The 19,344-nt window shown below is 33.8% G+C and overlaps 1 protein-coding gene across 2 annotated transcripts in view; it reads left to right on the top strand.

Moving 5' to 3' along the window:
* Positions 1-18,451, top strand: part of LOC136031293 (A disintegrin and metalloproteinase with thrombospondin motifs 12-like) — a 73,316-nt gene extending 54,865 nt beyond the window's left edge. For both annotated transcript variants that reach the window (XM_065710741.1, XM_065710740.1), the window contains exons 13-16: positions 6,075-6,192; positions 9,888-10,031; positions 12,416-12,537; positions 18,188-18,451. In XM_065710741.1, coding sequence (XP_065566813.1) covers positions 6,075-6,192; positions 9,888-10,031; positions 12,416-12,537; positions 18,188-18,371 — 568 coding nt within the window. In that variant the 3' untranslated portion in view covers positions 18,372-18,451. The remainder of the gene's footprint in view (positions 1-6,074; positions 6,193-9,887; positions 10,032-12,415; positions 12,538-18,187) is intronic.
* The last annotated feature ends 893 nt before the right edge of the window (positions 18,452-19,344 follow it).

Here is a 19,344-nt window from a genome sequence, read left to right as displayed (position 1 = left end):
GGTGTGCCTATTTTTTGTTTCAGGTGAATTTGATGGTAAGACCAATTTGGTTCTAGCGGTAAAACATGTAGGGAACTTGTAAGTAAAAATCGGCTGTTAGGCTACAATCATCTTCAGTGATCAGGGGTTTGCAACTTTTGCTCGTTACAATGAGGGGTTTGCAACTTTTGTGAGCTGGTGTACCCAGTATTTAGTTTAAGATCCTTACAGATTAATAACTTCAGCGTTTAATCGAAGCGGGGAAACAAAACCAAAGTGTTTCTATCACAATCTTTACTCGGCGAAGCCGAACAAAGGTTACTGCAACACCTCAAGTTGCCAATGCAACATAGATCTAGTTGTAATTATAACTGAAAAAAATGAATCTTCTACTTTACATTTGTTACTTAGTTTATAAAAATAAATAAAATTCAGAATTTTGTTGATAAATTAAATAATTCTGTATTATACTTTGTGCATCCGAAAGAAATATTTCAGGCTTTCTATCTGGAGAGTAGCTTGAAAAAGCTTTTTAAGTTGTTCTTGGATAAATTAACCAATACGTAAAATAATATGCCTTATTCGAAGCTTTGTACAAATATCAAAATGGCTATACTCCGACAAAAAAAGTCCTTTTGTTTATTTTGAAAGAGAGAGAGTTGTTTGTTTTGAAACTTCAAACCAATGTAGACCAGGTTTCATATCTGGAAACGGATAGGAAGATAAAATAATTTCAAAAATGGAGTCAGTTTTCTTATTCAATAATGCAAAGACAAATCACGGTAAACTTTGTCACTATTTTCAGTTTTTTTTTAACCAATGACCCAGTCTATTGTTGCCAATTTCTTGACAGCCCCATTCTTACATTCTTGAATGGTAGGTGTATGCAATATGCATTATACCCACTTCAGCTGTGAAATACAATTTTCCCTCCATTTTTGATCGACTAAATGAAATTAAAATTATAAAGCTAAATGTCGTCTATATTGTTGTCAAAATTCTTGTCAACTTCATAATTAAATTCTCGTACGCTGACTTGAGCCACAATTCAATTCATTTATTAACAAAATTAAATAAAAAAAACTAGTTTTTTTAGCTAAAAGTAAGGAGCGACATTAAAACTTAAAACGAACAGAAATTACTCCGTATATGAAATGGGTTGTCTCCTCCGCAATCCCTTGCTCTTTACGCTAAAGCTTTTAATTGTTTTAAAAAGTAGAATTGTGGCAAAGAGTCAAACTTTGGCGTAAAGAGCGAGGGATTGCGGAGGGGACAACCCATTTCCTATACGGAGTAATTTCTGTTCGATTTAAGTTTTAATGTCGCTCCTTACTTTCAGTTAGAAAAACTATTTTTTTTGTTTAATTTTTGAACGTTTTTGAATTAATGCATGTTTGATTTTGGCTCTCCGCACATAAATTATTAAAATGAAATTTGTATATTAATTCTTTTTTTTGGCTAAATGGCTTTCTATTAGTTTTGATCAGACGATTATGAGAAATAAGGGGTGGGGAAGAAGGCCCAGCTGCCCTCCAATTTTTCGGTTACTTAAAAAGGCAACTAGAACTTTTAATTTTTAACGAACGTTTTTATTAGTAAAATATATAGTTAACTTACGTAACAAACTTTTATATACGAGGGGGTTTGTACCCTCATTAATACCTCGCTCTTTAAGCTAAATAGTAACTGTTGTCCCAATTCTTTAAGAATGACCCCTGAATCAGCAAGGCCGTAGAATAAATAGTGGAAATTACTAAAAATACTTTAGCATAAAGAGCGAGATATTTATCTCCTCCTAAATACCTCGCTCTTTATACTAAAGTATTTTTAGAACCCCTCATATGCGCCCTTGTTTTTTTATAGTAATGCTAGAAAATCCTGCGCCCTTTTCATTGAATTCTTCCCCCATTACATATTCCTCCAAGGAAATATCCTCCAACGTAGCCCCTCCCCTCGACCCTACCCCCCAAGCCAAAAAAATCCCCCCTGAAAACGTCTGTACACTTCCCAATAACCATTACTGTATGTAAACACTGGTCAAAGTTTGTAAATTTGAAGCCCCTCCCTCAGGGATTGTGGGGGAGTAAGTCATTCCTGAAGACATAGTTATTATGGTTTTCGACTATGCGGAACAAAATGGCAACCTCAAATTTTGATCCGGTGACTTTGAGAAATAAATGAGCGTCGGAGGGGGCCTAGGTGCCCTCCAATTTTTTGGTCAGTTAAAAAGGGCACTAGAACTTTTCATTTTCGTTAGAATGAGCCCTCTAGCGACATTCTAGGACCACTTGGTCGATACGATGACCCCTGGGGAAAAGAAAGAAAAAAAAAAATAAATAAACACGCACCTGTGATTTGTCTTCTGGCAAAAAATACGAAATTCCACATTTTTGTAGATAAGAGCTTGAAATTTTTGCTACAGGGTTCTCTGATACGCCGAATGCGATGGTGTGATTTTCGTTAATATTCTATGACTTTTAGGGGGTGTTTCCGCCTATTTTCCAATATAAGGCAAATTTTCTCAGGCTCGTAACTTTCGATGACAAAGACTAAATTTGATGAAACTTATATACTTAGAATCAGCATGAAAATTTTATTCTTTTGATGTATCTTTCAGCATCAAAATTCCGTTTTTTAGAGTTTCATTTACTATTGAGCCGGGTCGCTCCTTTATACAGTTCGGAACCACGAACTGTTTGAGACAAATCACACACTGTAAATTAACTACACCCTAAGAGAGAACTGCCCGTAACGGGTGACAGTATTCATTCAATCATCAAGAAAAGAAATATAAGGTAAGAAAAGAAAAGAAGAAGAATGGAAAAGAAAAGAAAACAAACGTAAATTAATAAAACAAAACATAGAGAACTATCGGTAAAAGAAATTAGGATCTAATTCAATATTTTCCAATAAGAAGCTTTTAATCTTACTTTTCAACTCTGGTAGGCTATTTGCATTTCTCAAAGTATTTGGCAAATAATTCCATATTTTCGGTCCGGTAAATTTGATTGAAAAACCAGATTACGTGAGACGTCTCGTTTCTGTAACTAGTTGCGATGCATGTCGAGTATCATGTTGGTGAATTTCATCATTCCTTTGAAAAGCTGACATAAGTGACTCAGGTGCGGTATTTGTGCTTACTTTATATAAAGTTTCGGCAATCTTTTTTTCTCGAAGTCGAGCCACATTTAATATCTTAAGTTTTATTAAAAACGCCTTCACACTCTGACGAGGCTCAAGCTTACAAATTGCACTTATAGCTTTATTCTGAAGAATTTGAACTTGCTTCCATTCTGACTTATAATTTGAAACCCAAATGCTTTTTCCATATAAAAGATATGACTGGAATAGACTGAAATGTAGGATCAGTAATATTTTATGGGGAAAAATAAATTTAGTCTATGGAGAAAACCAACAGCTCTTGACAGCTTCATACAAAGAAATTTAATGTGGATTGCCCAATCCAGCTTTTCATCAATTATTATAGCTAAATATTTTATGTGGTCAACTCGTTCAATTTCTTCATGGTCTGCCGTATTTATCTTGCTGTCGTAAACTGGGTCATTTCCATGTTTAAAAATGATATACTTCGTCTTTTTTGTATTAAGGGAAAGCAACCGAGAATTCAAAGAATTCAGTTGCTGCCTGGAGGCAAACTTCAGCGTTTGTAATTAGTTGCTCATGGGTTTTATGTGTTAGAAATAGTACTGTGTCGTCCGCAAAATTTATCATATATGCAAAGGGGATATCAGCCGAAAGTGCATTCACATAAATTAAAAAAAGTAATGGTCCAAGAACTGATCCCTGGGGCACCCCACAATTTACATCGAATGAATCTGATAAGATACCATTAGCAAGTATTTTACAACGTCTATTTGTCAAATATGGCCGAATCCATTCAAGAACCGTCGACTTTATCCCGTATCCTTCTAATGTTTCAAGAAGGATGTCAAAATCAACGTAATCAAAAGCTTTTGTTTAATCTAGAAAAATCGCTAGAGAATATAAACCATCATCTTGCGCTGCTTTTATATTCTTTATAAGATCCGTAATTGCCAGTTCAGTGGATCTGTTTTTCCGAAATCCATATTGTTTATCAGAAAGAATTTTATTAGCTTCAAAGTATTCATACAGTCTTTTTGCAGCAAGCTTTTCATATATTTTCGAAAAAATTGGAAGTAAGCTGATTGGTCGATAGTTATCAATTACTGTTGGGTCTCCTCCTTTAAAACTAGGATTAATTTGGATTCTTTTAGTTTAGTAGGGAAAATACCTTCGTCAAAGCTTCTGTTTATAAGGACCGTAGGAGGCTCACTGATTGCTGGGTGCATTTTTCTTATTAGTTGCAAAGAAAGTCCATCTAGGCCCGTTGACCGTGTCCCTTTAATTTCACAATTGTATTTTTTTATTTCATCACATGTAACAGATGGAAATTTTTACATTTCCGCCATTGTCTCTTGTTTCTTTAGTTTTGGAGGTGTTACCTTTGTCATTAGTTTTCTTTTTGATTCTGTATTCGACAGTTTGTCTTTTATTTTTTGTCCCATATTTACAAAAAATAAACCAAGAAGACTTGAAATTTCTTCCGGTGATTTGATTGGTTCTTTTTCACTAACTAATTCTTTTATATGATGTATTTTTTCCGATTTATTTGGATCGATGATCGAATTAACTATTTGCCAAGTTTTCCTGGAGTTCCCATTCTCATTTTTAAACTATTTTGAAAATATATTTCCTTTGCATTTCTTTTTAGCTGGTTTAACGTATTTCTATATTCTTTAAACCGGTGAAAATTCTCTTCAGACGTATCATTTAAATATTGTTTATAAAGAGTTTTACGGTTGTTAACAGAAACGAGAAGTCCCCGTGTCATCCATGGTTTCCTGGGCAAATGCTTACGCTGTGGCTCTTTCAACACAGGACAGTGGCAATTATAACTGCTAGTAATTAAATCAACAAACACTAAATCACAAAACACAATTTCCTCTTCATTTTGAATCGACTGAATGAAATTAAAAGTTTAGATTTGAAAAGTAGAATAGCCAAGGCCCAGGGTCTTTTTCATAGCTAAAAAAAGTTTAAAAGAAGAGGATGGTAAGTCTGTGGACAAACACTAAAATATTATATTGGAAGCTACAGTGATGTCAGTGGTCAATTATGCTTCTTGAACGTGGGCAATTTGGAAGACAGAGTAGGATTAGTTAGATGTTTAACCGGAAGGAATTTCATGGGACCACCAATTTTAAATAATTTTTCTTATATTAAAATGGAACTAATAATTTGATAGCTTCTGAAAAAAGAATAAAGTACTAAGACAGATATTTTGAAAAGCAGACAATTTTTGTGAGAGGTTTTATTATATAAGGTTTTGTGATATAAATAGAACTACATTATATTGTTTATGAGCCCCCAAAGAAATATTTTAGAAAGTTATCAATTTTGTGAGTGACTTCAGAAAGTATTTTCTTTAAGAGTACTTTCATAATTTAGGTAAGGTCCAAATTATCATCCCTTATTCCAACTTTTAACAGATCACATACCAAAGCGTAAGTGCATGTTGGAACCTGGAATTTTAGCCCAAAACAAAGATCAACGATCGATTCCACATATGCGTGGACGAGCTGGTTTCCTTACTTCTTGACCTGGGCTGCACAAGATAATAGTCACTTTTAATCTGAATGTGAACGTTTCAAAGATAAAAATAAAATATTTCTAAAGTCTGAATAATAAACTACAGCCCCAAGGGTAAGGAATCCAAATTGTACAGCTTGCCAATATAAAATATAAGCTGCATCGAAGATTTCTTTCATTAAAGGTGGACGTTTTCTATTTATTGAAATTGCAGTCATACAAAGGTTTTCAATTTATTTGATTGAAGAATTAAAGTGAGGCCTTTAGGCTCATTCCCTTTAATTTTTCCTATCCCCAATTGTGTTCCTAAACATAGAATTTAGGGAGGCTTTGGAGCTTACTGATTATAAATATGTGACAAATTTTGCGATGTAGATGCATACAGCCAAAACAGCTTAAGTAAATGTTCTACAAGGGGGGATATGTTCGAACCAGGGTCATTCAAGGAACAATTTTTTTTTTAGATCTGCTGGCTGGAGTGGAGAATTCATTTTTGGAGAGCATATTCTATATTACCTTCGCAGTATTGGTACAGGGACTGCTTATATCCCAGGACCAATAATAGATGAGCTACAAATTATGGTAGCTACCAATTTTTCTTCTTTGTTTTATTACTAAGGTTTTTCAAGTAACTTCTGTATACTTATGTAGCCAACTAGTACGAATTTGCTTAAGCATATAGCTAATTCACTTTTCCCAAAATGCCAATTTTTAACTGAAATTGGCAAGACCCTTGAAAATCACGAAGAAAATAATGAACATATTTCAAAGTTAACCATAAAAGGGAAAAGTATGTGGAAGATAAGGTGAAAAAAGTGTTATGCTAGATTCACATTGGTTTTCTTTCCCGTCCACATTCGCTTACTTAATGCCAGTAAGAATGTAAAACTGATTCCGATTAGTGGATAATTTTTAGATGACCAATCACAGACCATTTACATTCTTATGTTAAGTAGCTTATACTACGCAATGGCAATGTGCTTCCGGCAGTACTGTCAAAATAACTCGCTATCAAATAATGCTAAAAGACATTTATGGTCAGACAGCGTAATGCAATATAAGAAACTGCAACAAATAAATTAACCATTTTCTCTCCATAAAATACACTAAAAAAACAATGTCGGTCAAAAAATCAAAATTAGTCAAAGGTAAGGTAAATTTTTATTAATGCAACTAATTATAGCAACTTCCTTTTATTTTTTAACAATCGCAAATAATTAAGTAAAATAAAAAGACACTTTTACACTGAAGAAAAACCTATCATAGAGCAGTGAAAAAACAGAAATTAGCAAACTTAATACAAAAAGAAATACTTTTGGTCAATCTCAAATGTACTAAATACATGTAGAGCACATAGAGCACTTGTCCAAACCCAACAAAATAAACTAACAACTAAAAAATGGGCAAACCAATTTAGATCTTAACAACTTTAAACCAAGCTAAGCGTTTACATTAGAAACGGAAGACGAAATAATTTTTTTTATACTTTCCCATTTTGTACTGAATTGGACCAATAATGAGTGATTTTTGTCTTTTGTTCCTTTAAAGTTTAACTCATTTTTGGACTGGAGGGGAAAACCTTGGGTCCAGAAATTATGTCGGGCCTTTTGATCGAAGCTGACATAAAGGGTCTTAAAGGGTTATCCGTTAAGGGTGGTTAAACTTGCCTTCTTCAAAAGGGAACGGCAAGGCCTTTTTGCTTTGAAAATAATCATAGGATCTCATTTTGAATTGCTTTGATTCTATTTTAATTTTTATCACTTAAGCTATCATGTGAAACGGAACTCGCATATTCCAACAAAGTTAAAACAAAATATATTTCAATCTGGAGACTATATTTAAAAAAACATAGGTTTAGCAATTGATAGGTTAGTTTCTTTTGTAATATTGTTAATGTGGATACTTAATTTAATATTTAATAAAATCGTAATGCCAAAAATTTTGTGTGAGACGTAGTTAAAGGGGGGGGGGTAATGGGTTAAAAAAATGGAGAACTGAATAGTTGTCAGTTCTCACATTGAAGTTGAGAGCTGAAGATTTATTCTCATTAACTTTCATGCTAAAACAGAAACTTGACTAGAAATGTTATTAAATACAAGGTTTTTTTTTCTTTTTTTTTTCTCGCAAACATATAGAACACATTTTGTCACCGTATTTCCATTACTAAGATAGAATTTTATCGGTGCTGTTAATCATAACAAGGAAAAAGACCGTATCAAGTAGGTCCCAAAAAATGTTTGGCAAATCGCAAAAAATGTTCTAGAAAGTTAGAGTAAATATTTTGGAATTTGGTACATTGGCAATAGTTTGAAAGGAAGCAAGCAACAATTCGTTCAAGGAGATGATCAAACTCATTTAAAAGTTTACCATTGAGTAAATTATGATCAGACGGATGGATAGCTCTTTGAAAGTCAACTAGAATAAGGTTAACCTTATTCAGCAATAGTCAGGAACGGCTATAATTATTAAGATAAAACTTTCAGGAAATGTGGACTGGGATGTTGAATTTAACCAATAGACACCATACGTATCCTGGTGATCAAAATGGCATATCTGTATTGTTTCAGGAATAGTCAATTGTATTAAGTTGAAACTTTCAGAGAATGTTAAGGGGGATGTTGAACTTAATCAAAATACAACTGCGTGCATTCAGTTTTTTAAAATAGTGTGCGCAATGTCTCAGAAACAGTTAAACGTTTTAAGTCAAAACTTTTAGAGCATGTTGAAGGGATGCTGAACTTAATCAAAAGATAATACGTGCATCCCGGTTGTCAAAAGGGTATATCTGCAACGATTAGTATATTAAATTTGAACTACCAGAGAATGTTGAAACGAGTCTGAATTCAATCAAAAGACATTAAATGCATCCACGTTATAAGAATAATTTTTTTCCACACCGCACCAATCAAACACTCATGTCAGAGTCACGATAAAAGCGTTTAAGGAGATAGAAATAAAGAGCTGAGTCATGTCTCTGCTATATATTCATTCTCATATTCCAGTTTAATTCATACATAATACTTTGAACATTCTCCCAGGATGATCCCTTCCATTATATTATATATAAATTACTGTTGAGTCAAAATCTTTGTTATAGAAGTGCAAGAACCGTTCTAAACACCGATTTTCAATTGTATGAAGTTTATACAACTTTCACCATATGAAACTTAAGAATTTGAATTAGAATCAGATTTTTAATACTTATGTCAAAAACCCGTAAAACAGGAAACATTTCATTATATTACCAAATAATAAAACCCTGGCAATCAAAAACGAACAGGAATTAATTTTTTTTGATTTTCTGAAAAATAAGTTTTAAAAGAAAGAAAAGAGCCATATTAAAATGAAGATGAGGGGAAATAAAGTACTATAATAATTAAAACTAAAAACGGCTAAAGAATGCTATCAAAGAATACTTCAAAACGTTTACTGCTAGGGGGAGGTAGTAGCCAAAATCCTTTTTGTAGTAATTGTGTTCGTTTTCATTTTGACTTGAGAGTTCAATTTAATTTTTAATCGTTCTGGGATTTGTTTATAAATCTGTATCAGTATATATTATCTTTAAATTTGATATTACTATTTATTTTAATTTCTGTTTGTTTTTGGTTACATTTATTCTTTGATAGTAATTCTGGCCGTTTCCAGCTTGGATTATTAAAGGACTTGGTTTTTCTGCTAATTTTAAGTTTAATATCGCTACTTAGTTTTTTTTTTATTATATTTTGGAATTTTTTATTTTAATTAATAAAAAATAAGATTCAAAGCTAAGGAAGAGGCTTATATTGTCATTATCTCGTTTGATCATCTTTTCGTAATTTTGTCGTAAGGAATGTTTATTTATTTATTGTTTTTTATGTTTTTCTTTTTTGTGGGTTACTCACGAAAAAAAGTTTTTACATATTTTTCTTTTTTGTGAGTATGAGAACATAGTGAGTTGGGAATCAATTATTACTAAATTATTGCTGTAATTATAGGAAGTATCATTTCATAGAAAAAAAAGGATTAGTGAAAGTTCATAAAAATAGCGTGTGGAATTCTTTTAGTGGTCCCACTTTAGCCTTCCAATCTACTTTGGACTTTGGACCGATCTTAGCTCAAGCTTAAAATTTTTGGTGACACGGCGTGATAGCGCTGCGCGAATTTCTGCTTATTTTAAGTTTGAATCGATTATTCTTTTTTCATTTTTGGTCGGTTTCGGTTTCAATCATTTGTATATGACTTCGTTTCTTCTCATTTTATGCCTTAATACAGCTCTTTCTTTTTACCGCTTTTTATAGTTCATTTGTAACGAGGGAAGTGATAGTCGTGTAGATTGGGAATATGTCTTACCCCTACAGAATGAGACAGAAGTATTTGAAGATTATCGCTGGGAATATGGAGAATGGTCATCATGCTCCTCAGCCTGTGGTGAAGGGATACAGGTAAAACTAATCGCTTATATCTCTTAAATATGCAAGTATTTTTCTTTAGTAAATTACTTTTAATATATATACGTATATTACTTATATATATATATATATATATATATATATATATATATATATATATATATATATATATATATATATATATATATATATATATATATATATATATATATATATATATATATATATATATATATATAAGGGCTAGCTGCCCTTCAATAATTTCGGTCACTTAAAAAGGGCGCAAGAACTTATGATTTTCTATCAAATCAGCCCTCTTTCGATCTTCTATGATCACTAGTTCGATACGATCACCCCTGGAGAAAAAAAAAAAAAAAGAAACAAAACAAACAAATAAACACGCAACCGTGATCTTTCTTCTGGCCAAAAATATGCAAAATTCCACATTTTTTAACATAGGAGCTCGAAACCTCTACAGTAGGGTTCTCTGGTACGCTGAATCTGATGGTGTCATTTTAAGATCAATTTATGTTTTGGGGGTGTTTCCCCTTTTTAAAACTTGGGAATATTTTCTTAGGCTCATAACTCGTAACGATACCTCGCTCTTTACGCTAAAGTTCAAATTTTATTAAATAATGGCTAATATAAGCAATAATTTGTTTGTGTTGTTTTTGGCCAATCTTAGCATTTAATTTTACCTTAAGCAGGTTCATAACTATGATTTTTATGTGACAATAAACCAAAAATAGTGTATGTCTTTGGCTTGTGGTTATTATTAAATTAAATAAAAAAAGACTAATTTTTTAACCGAAAGTAAGGAGCGACATTAAAACTTAAAACGAACAGAAATTACTCCTTATATGAAATGGGTTGTAAGAAGCGACATTAAAACTTAAAACGAATAGAAATTATTCCGTATATGATAGGGGCTGTCCCCTCCTCAACACCCCGTTCCTTACGCTATAGCTTTTTATTGTATTAGAAAATAGAGTTGTGAGAAAGAGTTAAACCTTAGCGTAAAGAGCGGAGTGTTGAAGAAGATACAGCCCATTTCATGTACGGAATAATTTCTGTTTGTTTAAGTTTTAATGTCGCTCCTGACTTTCAGTTAAAAAAACCTATTTTTTAATTAATATCAAACGAAAACAAGAGTTTATTATTTATTTGGATGTAGGCTCGTGTGCGTTTTTAGTATGTTTGGATTTGGTGGACGATCTTGAGTGGCACTCCATCTTCCAGCATTGCCATCAAAATGCCACACCAGACAGCCGGGTCGAATGAGGTGATAATTCTTGTGAAGATTGCTATTGTGATTTGCATATCACAGGACGTTTGGTCCTGTGCTCCAGGATCTGAATTAGCGTAAAGAGCTAGTGAATGCATCTCCTGTCTCCTTTGGGTCACATGATAGTATCATGTTTTTGAATTTCTTGCTGATCTGAAGCAGCTTGCGAGAACACTTCTTCAATACAGGAATGATAATTGAGTCTTACCTTTGGTTGGAAAATGCTTCTTGCGTCCAGGTTGCATTGAAAACTTTCTGAAGTCTTGGAACTAGGGTTGGTGTTGCCAAACTGTGGGATTTCGGTGACGCGGTATAAGAACAAGGCGTGTCGTAACCCAACGAAGAAAGTGAGATAAAAACAAACTGTGGCCTGACTCGGTAGAAAAAAGAGCTTCATCTTAATTCTTTGAAAAAAGAAAATCCGGAAAAATAAGCTGAGAATTGCTAAGAATAAGCTAAGAAAATCTTTAGAATTTCAATTACGCAATATGAAAACAATTCAAGCAAAGCGACGAAAAACGAGCTTGATAATTTTTTGAGATTGGAAATGTACAGGCATTTCAAATCTCAGAAGTTATTTTACAAGAAAAAATAATAATAGATAAACTTTTAAATGAGTGGGAATAAAGCAGAAATCTTCTATGAAAGACTTAGACATGTATTTATTTAAGCACATTGACATTAAAAAAACAAACAGAATGTAGAGTGTCCAAACAGAGTATAGGAGTTCAGATAGGAAAAGAGTTTTCCTATTCCATTTATTTAACCAAAAAGTGGATATGTTCCATTTTTTTTACATTCGGTGTCAAGGGTGGGGGCTGGTCAAGTTGCACGCTTAGAAGTGTCATTTTGGGGTGATTGTTGATGATCACGCCTAATGATACATATGCAGGAATTTTTAATTGCCTGAAAATGAGATCTAAATAAAGCTTTCTTCGATGTCAGTCCATTGTGCTTATGTGTTTCATATGAGAAGGCCAAAGAAGATTAAATTCTAAAATATTTACATACAAAGTATATAGTTAAAACTTCCTTTTTTAACTTTGTAATTAATAAACAGAACATAGAATTCTTCTTTGCTTTTTTTTAGAAGCCTAGTATGAAGATCTCGTATATGACTGTCTTAATTTAGGTATCTTTACCAGTCTGTTTTCGGGCTGAGAATCAATCAATCGTAGATGACCATCATTGCAGTGTTGAGGAGCAGCCGTTACCACTGAGGAGAATTTGCATGCTTCAAAACTGCCCCCCAAGGTAATTATTTTGTACTTAAAACAAACCGAAAGGTTTGTGCTTTTTATTGTCCATCTGGGGTGTTCTCTATAGGGTGGTTTCCGCAGGATCCTCAGAAACGCATCTTGCCCGGTCTTACGCCTCAGAAACGGCTGTAAAATGAAAATGGGAAAATGGAAAGCAAAGATGACGCTTTGAGCACGAAAACCAGTGGAATACGTTTCAAGCCCACTTTCTAGCTTGCCTGAGATATACAGATATACATTTATTAAGAAAAGAAAACAAACATTATTCGCCATTCGCCTGCCAAGAAAGGCAATAAGCTTGTAAGGGCAAGCGAGGTTATCACCCTCAGCTAATTAAAACCACATTCATATCACGCTATTCAATACAAAAGAAACTCAACTGATGAAGGAAGAAAGGAAAGAAAGAGAAAGAGGAAAAAAAAATTAACAGCAAGTAAATCAGGGAAATGCCTTGAATAGAATGACAACCTGGAACGGGCCTTACATCAAAATTATTCACGAGACAAAAGAAACTTCTTTACCCGTGACTTGAAAGCCGAAAGACTAGGCACATTTTTCACCCCTCGGGCAAAATATTCCAAACATGGGGACCATAATGGCGAATCACAAAAGATGCCCGAGTAGTACTCCTAAACTCATGGGTTAAGTTTTCAGCTTTTCTTGTATTATGATCATGACGGTCTCTATTAAAAGTAAAAAGATTTTCAAAAGCAGGGGGAGCAGGCGATTCAGGTATTTATACGAGAAAATTAAGTATTTATATAGAGTATTTATACAGAGCCTGGAATCTGGAACTGGAACTGGCCCTCTTCATTTGTGCCACAAAACTTTTCTTTCACAAATGTAGCCATGTTCCTCCACGTTCTTCCGCCTGTTTGAAATTATGCCAGGAATATGGTTTCCAGCTTCACTTTCCACGACCTGTCTGGATTTACTTTCCGAAAAAGTCAAAATCGTTTCTAAGTCGCAAAAGCCTAAACGGAAAGTTATTCTTGCCCGTCTTCCTTCACGGAAATGCATAGAAAGCACTACTTTTACTACTACTACTACTACTTACCGCACTTACCGCAGCACCAAGCCGCCTGAGGCCAACACAGCTGCGCACGCTCCCCTCCATCCCAATCTGTTCAAAGCCTCTCTCTTTACACCCTCCAGGAACTTTCCATTTCCTTTAAATCTTTCTTTATGATATCCTCCCATCCCAGACGAGGACAACCTACTAATCTGCTCAAGCCGTCTTTGCTAATAATACTAACGAGGTAAGTGAAGCTGCCCACCTGATCAGTCTTTTCGTCACTAAGTGTCACCTTTTCATCTTCACTTATTCCTAGCCTTTGTGACTTAGTCTTCTTAACATTATTTTTTCAAACCTATTCTAGTACCCTGAACTCGCGAAACCTCTAAAATTTCATTCATTTTGCTCACACTTTCATCTAGGATACTTAAATCATCAGCATAATCTAAGTCCAGGAGAGTCTTTCCTCCCCATTTGATCCCGAGGTCTCCCATTGCCTTTCCTGTCCTCCTTAAGACAGTCCATCAAAATGATCCATATAAAAGGGGATAGAACACAGCCCTGCTAAATTCCTGATTTAATACAAAATCAACAGCTAACCTCATTTCCTACCGTAACCGTAGCAGTGTTATTCTCTTACATAGCACTAGTCCTTTTAATGTATTTGTCTGGTATACCGTACATGGATAACAACTTTTCCAAAGCTCTTCTATCAACATAATTGAACGCTTGCTTATAATCTATAGTGGAGTGGACTTTCTCCACTTTCTTTACATTGGTTTTGTTTTCGTATGATCGATCACTCAGATAATTCTTGTACAAACCCCTTCTCCTCTCTATTAAATATAAAGTTTTTTTTTCACTAATGTTACCAGCTGCAGTCTTAACTTTATTCCCTGAGACACCATCTGCAACTTCACAATTTTTTTTTTTTTTTTTTTTTTTTTTTTTATTATTCCCACCATCTTCCACATTGTCAAACTTTAAACTCTCAAGTTTAGTATTAAACTTTTCCTGGAAATTTTTTCTCAAATTCTCATCCTGGAGTCAATCAACATCATAACTTCCCGGGAGGTAGTTATCTTTCCGAAATTTCAGCTTCAAATCAACCCTAGACACTACTAAATGGTGATCTTTAATTTTAACATCAATAACATCACTCCTATATACCCTAGTATCTTGTGCTGATTAAATAAAAAAAGTTTTTTCAACTGAAAGTTAGGAGGAACATTAAAAATTCAAACGTACAGAAATTATTACGCATATGAGGGGGTTCGCCCCTTCGTCAATACTTCGCTCTTGACTCTAAAGTCGGAATTTCGTTCCAATTCTCCAAGAATGACCCTTGAATCACAAAGGGTTTAATTAAAATAAGCAGCTCTTTTGAAAGTACTAAGAAAAAATTGAGAGTAAAAGCGAGGCATTGACGAGGGCGAACCCCCTCATATACACAATGATTTATGTTCGTTTTAAGTTTAAATGCTGCTCCTTACTTTCAGTTGAAAAAACTTGTTTTTTTTAATTTCTGATCGTTTCTTAAATTTTTTCATTTTGACTGGAAAATCCGGTCAATGTTTAATGTTGTTTCTTATTTTCACTAGAAAAAACTCGTTTTTTTATTTAATTTCTGGACGTTTTTGAATTAATCCAGGTTTTGATTTTGGCTCACCATACATGAATAATTAAAACAAAACTTACCTATTAATTTTACTTCTTTTTGGCTAAATGGCTTTCTCAAAGTTTTGATCGGACGATTTTCAGGAAAAAGAGGCGGAGGAGGGAGCCTAGTTGCCCTCCAATATTTTTGGTTACAGAAAAAGGCCACTAGAACTTTTTATTTTATTTACAAACGTTTTCGTTAGTAATAAATATACGCAACTTACAAATTAACTTACGTAAGGAACTTCTAAATTCGTATATTTTTATAAGTATATGAGGGGGTTTGCCACCTCGTTAGTGCCTCGCTATTTACATTAAAGTTCAAATTTTGTTCCAATTCCTTAAGAATGACCCCTGAATCACAAATGCCATTTAATTAGAATAAATAGCTCTTTTGAAATTACTGCAAATTCTTTAACGTAAAGATCGAGGAATTGAGGAGGGTATGAACCCCTCATATATATAATAATTTTTGTTCATTTTCAGTTTTAATGTTGCTCCTTACTTTCAGTTAAAAAACTTGTTTTTTATTTAATTTCGAATTGTTTTTTAAATAATACTGGAAAATCCAGCGCCCCCTTCAAGGAAATTTTCTTCCTCCATGAAAAGATCCTTTCACGTAACCCCCTCCCCGCAAACCCCTACCACCAGAAAAAAATCCTCCATGAAAGCGTCTGTATACTTCCCAATAACCAGCACTATATGTAAATAATGGGCAAAATTCATAACTTGCAGTTCTTTCCCCAAAGACTGTGGGGAATTAAGTCGTCCTAAAAGACATAGTTATTTGATTTTTCGACTATGCTGAACAAAATGGCTAATTCAAATTTTTTATCCGGTGGCTTTTGGAAAAAATGAGCGTGGGAGGGGACCTGGCCGCCCTTCAATTATTTTGGTCGCTTAAAAAGGGCACTAGAACTTTTAATTTCCGTTAGAATGAGCCCTCTTACGATATTCTAGGACCAATGGTCGATACGATCGCCTCTAGGAAGAAAAAAAAAACAACAAATGAACACGGATCTTTCTTCTGGCAAAAAATACAAAATTTCATATTTTTGCAGATAGGGGCTTGAAACCTCTACAGTAGGATTCTCTAATACGCTGAATCTGATGGTGTGATTTTCATTAAGATTCTAAGACTTTTATGGGGTTTCTCCCCTTTTTTAAAAATAAGGCAAATTTTCTCAGGCTCGTAACTTTTGATGGGTAAGACTAGACTTGATGAAACTTACATATTTGAAGTCAACATAAAAATCTAATTCTTTTGATGTATCTATTGGTTTCAAAATTCCGTTTTTTAGAGCGTCGGTAATTATTGAGCGGGGTCGCTTCTTACTTACAGTTCGTTACCACGAACTGTTTGATCCTGCCTGTCTTTGGTTTACTATAACATAATCATTAAGGTTTGCTGCTTTACCATCACGTGAATACCATGACAAATTGCGGGCCATTTTGTTGGTTGCAACTAGATTGTTGTACCTACAAAATCACATGGAAAATGATTTCGGATATGCTTTCTAAATAGTGAAAAGCATCCTTATATTTACTTTATACTAACTGAATTTATTCATTTTGAACGCTCAAAAGATATGGTAGGGCCACATCGCTAGAATCAGTGATTGATAAGATGCACTTAGGAAAAATCGCACCCATACCTTTAAGAGGTTGTGACCATTTAAGATTGCACTGTCGAAGATTTCACCCACTGGGAGAGTGGCAGGGAAATGATTTAGTGTTTTATTTACTGTATAATTGATATTCACAAATAAACGTTTCAGTATCAAAATGAAAAAATTCCATTTTTTTCTGATTATCTCACAACCTGGCCAAAACTGATTATTTTAGTTATTCATGAAATATTCTAAAATTTTTGTATTTCTTTAGACGATTACCAAAATACTTCAGCTGTAGAAAATTCTGCTTGCAGAGAACTACACATAAAGCAAGTTGGATTCGTGGAAGTTCGCACTTGGTGGAAAAGTTAGGAGGAATGAGGCTCAATCAAATACTACAGTTTACTCAGTATTAAATCTGTTTTTAAACTAGGTTTAATATTAAGTTGTATTTCCTCAGTATTTACCACAGCAAAATTAACTTCCTCAAACAAGGGGATCAGTATGGAAGTACTGCAGTGAAGCAAGTCAACTATTATCTCAAATTAAACAAAAAACAAATGCCATGAAGAGTAGAAAATGAATTCAAAATTCTAAACAAAGAGAAAGTAGCTTATATGATGTGTCAAATATAAAACGGACAAGTGTTTCTAGGAAGGAAAATCTTACCCTATACCGTCAAAAGGCTGATTGTCATTGGCATTTTACCAAGAATTAAATGGTTAAGGTAAAATAAAATGATTTTTTTTATCCATTTATTTAGAAGGGATGGGTTTAAAAGGAAGAAAAGGGTTGATGCATTTATTTGTATCTTAGATTAGTAAGACCCTGTTGATTGTTATGATTATATGAATTTATGGGAAAAATAAATTTGTTTTTAATCTTAATGTTCTAGGGTGACTTTTTGTGCGGAGGGGGGGGGGGGTATTTTCTTGGAGGAGGAGTTTTTCACGGAGGTAATTTTATACGTGGGCATTCTAAAGTGGGTGGGGGGGTGAGATTTTCCTTGAAATTTCTTCTTTATTTTTTTGATCGCAGCAATGTGCGACGTGCAAGTGGGGTCAGTTATAGAAAAAAAAAATTAGATTAACAGCCAGTCTGAACCAATTACCAACTATTTTTATATGATAAATATGTATTGCATTATAAATGCTTTCAGGAAAGTACTAATTGAAACTTAACGGAAAGGGTATGGAGCAGATGAAGGTGGAACACCCCTAATTTGGAAGATTTCTGTTTCTTTTGTATTTCAGTATCAATTTTTAGTTTCATTTGAGAAAATAAATGTGTTTTTTAATCAATCTATTCATTGGTGTTATGATGTCGTAAGCACATTTATATGAATTTGTAACTTTTAGGTGGTGGTCCGGACCGTGGCAACCTTGTTCTCAGACTTGTGGATACGATGCATATAGAAGAAGAACTGTTTTGTGTGTGGTAAAAGTAGATGGCGTAGACGTACCTTTAGATGATACTAGAGCCTGTAAAGCAAAGAGACCAAAGGAAGAAGAACCTTGTTTCCTAACGAATTGTGTAGACTGATTTCGTTCTATTCATTTGTTGATAAAAATACTGTTTAGTGTATTCTATATTGTTATCTATTAAAGAACTATGCACATACAGTCTAAAGCCGAACTAACCAGCCATGAAAATAAGCACAAATCTAGCAAATAAACAGGTGTAACATTAACATATTCTGACCACCCCACCCCAAGTACTGCTGAGGACTGCAACAAACAGAGAAGCATGCAGAAAATATTGTTATGATTCCATTAGAGGAGAAGCCCCGAATCGGCCAACTCGGCTGGATGGGAATTAAGTAAGTAACATCAACATTTAAGAAGCAGGGAATATAGCACATGTTTTTTCCACATGGAATTTGGCATTGCGGCCATACTTTGATTTTCTTGTTGCGGTCACTCTTTTCTGTTTGTATCCCTTTTCTGTACACAGAGCACCACAGTGCACAGAGGGTTTGAGCCCCAAGACCCAGCTTGGTTTCCTCGAGTTATAAAAATTAAAGCTTTGTATTGCTTCAGCATAATTTCAGTTACAAAAATTATTCTCTGGTGAAAGGGTAAGATTGGAGGATAAGGTCACCCCATACACACTCCTTGTTTAATGTAAGCTTCAATCTCGCTTTTTGGGTTGATTATTTTTTCTATTTTATTGCCTTTTTTTTATTGCGCCTTCAATGACTAGCTGCTTGCTGAACAGCAAGAAGTTAGTCCAGCCTTCTTTTCATAGTTCAGTAGTTTAATTAAAGGTCTGATCTAATGTCATATATAAGCAACTTTCATAAGAAATGAGAGATGAACATACAAAATTATATATATATATATATATATATATATATATATATATATATATATATATATATATATATATATATATATATATATATATATATATATATATATATATATATGGTTTTAACTACGTAAAACTTGCGAATATACAACATTCTTTGCTGTCCCATTGTCTTTGCATATAAATAGATTGTCAGGTTTACCGA

The sequence above is a fragment of the Artemia franciscana genome, chromosome 9, assembly GCF_032884065.1.
Source record: "Artemia franciscana chromosome 9, ASM3288406v1, whole genome shotgun sequence".
In the NCBI taxonomy this organism is placed as follows: Eukaryota; Metazoa; Arthropoda; class Branchiopoda; order Anostraca; family Artemiidae; genus Artemia; species Artemia franciscana.
Note: the sequence above shows the minus strand (reverse complement) of the source record. Positions and strands in the feature narration are given on the sequence as shown.